At 37.9% G+C, this 3,152-nt stretch overlaps 1 protein-coding gene and 1 pseudogene across 1 annotated transcript; both read right to left on the bottom strand.

Moving 5' to 3' along the window:
- Window positions 1-868, bottom strand: part of LOC110024380 — a 20,654-nt pseudogene extending 19,786 nt beyond the window's left edge.
- A 1,572-nt stretch (window positions 869-2,440) lies between these two features.
- Window positions 2,441-3,105, bottom strand: LOC110024348 (bifunctional dTDP-4-dehydrorhamnose 3,5-epimerase/dTDP-4-dehydrorhamnose reductase-like). The gene has a single exon (XM_020724260.1). The coding sequence runs from the start codon at window positions 3,103-3,105 to the stop codon at window positions 2,581-2,583; it is 525 nt and encodes a 174-aa protein (XP_020579919.1). The 3' UTR covers window positions 2,441-2,580.
- Between the last annotated feature and the right edge of the window lie 47 nt (window positions 3,106-3,152).

The following is a 3,152-nucleotide window of genomic DNA, read 5'->3' as shown; positions in this document are numbered from 1 at the left end:
AAAAAGTATCTTTGTTCGTTGAATAGTCTGTTGTTGACGAACTTAATCGCGGTGGTGGGATCCAACGCAAAAAGCATACAGATATCTTTCGCTACATCAATCACCCTCCTCTCTTTCTTCGTCCCAATGTTATAAACATGGCCAATCTCCCCTCTATGAAGAATAACCTCAAAAGCTTCAGCAACGTCCTCGCAATAGAGGTAACTTCGAACGTTAGAACCGTCTCCATGAATCGGAAGGGTTTGTCCTCTCATTGCTAGAAGGATGAACTTTGGAATCAGCTTTTCGGGGAATTGATTTGGTCCGTAAACATTGTTACCGCGGGTGGTTATGACGGGTAGGCCATAGGACCTTCCGTAAGCCATCACGAGCATTTCAGCTCCGGCTTTGGTGGTGGAATACGGGTTCGTAGGGGGGGGCTGAGAGCATTCTCATCGGTCTCCCCATAAACTTCATCTGTGCTGACATGGATGAATCTCCTTATTTGACCGGAGACCTTGCAGGCCTCAAGCAGAACATGAGTTCCATAGATGTTGTCCTTAGTGAACTCAATGGAGTTGCCGAAAGAATTGTCAACGCGAGTCTGAGCTGCGAAGTGCATTATTGTGTCAATGGACTTCGTGACGAGAAGGTACTGGAGAAGATCAGCATTGGCGATGTCGCCCTCAACGAACTTCAAGTTTGGGGAGGATCCAGAAGGGGAAAGGTTTTTAAGGTTGGAGCAGTAGTCGAGTTTGTCGAGAACCATAATTTTCTAATCGGGGTAGTCGCGGATGAGCCTGTTGGCAACATGCGATGCAATGAAACCAGCTGCCCCAGAGATGAGGATGCTTTTAGGCTTATAAGATTCCATTTCTTTCTGGTTTCTGCAATATATCTAAGGCTTTGAAGCTGAGAGTGCGGAACCAAACCCCTGCAAAGAACTTTTAGATTTAGAGAAATGATGGGGCTTAGTGGATATTCCTACTATAGATGGTAAATGGTGCCCATAACGTTGTGGTGCTATCCATTTCCTTCTTTTTCATTTCGGAGTTTCAGGAAATAACTGTTGAGCAACATGGAGTTTTAATGGCAGACTAGGATTGTGAATATGAATATGAAAGCTTCGGTTTCATACATGTAAATAAATGAGAATTGTGTGGTATGATTATTATAGATTCTTATCGGAATTTTGCCTCCTCTCCTAATTAATACTGTTGCTATCATCTTGAGGAAGATTTCTGTTATGTTTGGCTAACAGTTTTCTTCAGCCATTTCATCTGTTGGTTATGGGAAGGAGTCATTGTTGATTGGAAGCTATATATCATCTTTTCTTTTAATGCCTTAATAAAGATGGTTGATTCATTTCTCGTGGATGTAGGTCAGTCTGACCGAACCACGTAAATTGCTTTGTCCTTATTTTGTTATTTAAATTGTTTCTTTTAGTTAATCTGTTGCAATAATCATAATTGTTTTGTTTTGTTGTTATATATTTTTTATTGTGCCACTTTTAATGCTAATAGTGAATAACAATTACACGAGGCATATATTTCATATATTTACATATTTAACACTTCAAATTTTAACATATATTAATCAATTATATATAAATATACATGTCTAATACTTAAATTTATTTCATAACAATAATTAATTTCATATCAAAATTGATCTAATCCAAGTGTCAAGCTCATATCAAGCCATTAAATCACTTTTGGAAGCTTTTGAGCATATTTAGGAGGCTAAATGAATGTTGAATTTGTCGAGCTTATAGTCGAATCGAGTATCTCGACAAGATGAATCCAACAAGATTAATATCGCTCGATTCTGACGTCGTTAAGGAACTCAAATGTCCATCAACCGCCGTCTGATCGAAATGGTTCATATTTTTGCATTAATTGCACCCAGAACTCTATAAATAAAACCCCACCTCTCTCATGAGGAGGAAAAGACTGCAGTTATTTAAAGATGTTGTAGTCAAATCGAGTGTCATGACAATATGAGTCCAACGAGCCCAAGATTCTCAATTCTAATATCATTAAGACACTCAACTGTTACATGAAATGTTGTCCAATCGAGGGAAGCCCTCTGAGTCGTCAAATAAAAAGGCAAACATTTAATGTGATGCAAAAGATTTGGGTAGTATAAATGTAAAATGAAAAATTTTGGAGGAGTTAGATATGTAAGATATGTAAACTCATAATAATTGACTCATAATAATTGACTGATATGTATGTAAATGCCCCCAAATAAAAAGGCAAACATTTGAGACAGACAAACAAGTATAATGAAGAAGTTAAGGAGAGAAACTCAGTCTGCTATAAATGATGGAAATCGCAAAAAATCTGCTATTAGGATGATTGAATGATTTTGGCTTTTATTGCAGAGTATTTCCTATTTTCATGTATTTGAACGTGCATAATAAATTCCAACCAAATATTTCTTAAAACATAAACAAATACTCTAGTTATTAAAGTCATCATCTTTGAGGTCATACTGATTAAAACATGGGCTAACTACCAAATTCATTCTAAAAATAAATATTTCCTTACATTTCAAAAGAAAAAAGATTATCCCCTCCATAGCACGCAACACAATGCATCAATTCCCCTGCTTCCTGTTGGGCTCAAACACATATTTTATGAGAGATTCTTTAATCGACAGCAGCTCCGAAAACTCGCTCTTCAATTTCGAAGCATCCAATTCGTTATTGCTGCGAGGCGCGACGATCACCTTCGCCTGTTCTTCGAGTGTAAAGTTGACCCAACTGAAGCCAGGATCAATATAAGCCTTGTACAACTCCAGGATCTCATTGTGGCTCACAACACCTGGGTTGGTGAAATTCCATATTCCCCTGCAGTTTCTCTTAGCCATCTCGATCGAGATTGGAAGCAACTCATCCAATACAGTCATGCTGTTTGGGATATTAACCACCTTGTTGTACCGACAGATCTTCGTGATGAAGTTACGAGGATTGTTTAGATCAGATGATATTGGCATTCGGACTCTTAAAGTACAGACGTTGTCGTGCTCCTTCAGAAGCTCCTCAACCTGTATCGATATGAAATAGAAGAGATTACTATAAATTTCAGTAATAACTGCCTTTATGTTATATATATCACACATTTCTATGACTGATTCAGCTCATTCAAAGACTGGGAGCTAATTTGACA

This window comes from Phalaenopsis equestris, unplaced genomic scaffold (assembly GCF_001263595.1).
Source record: "Phalaenopsis equestris unplaced genomic scaffold, ASM126359v1 Scaffold000255, whole genome shotgun sequence".
NCBI classification, from domain to species: domain Eukaryota; kingdom Viridiplantae; phylum Streptophyta; class Magnoliopsida; order Asparagales; family Orchidaceae; genus Phalaenopsis; species Phalaenopsis equestris.
The sequence above is the reverse complement of the archived record's forward strand: the minus strand, read 5'-3'. Positions and strand labels throughout refer to the sequence as shown.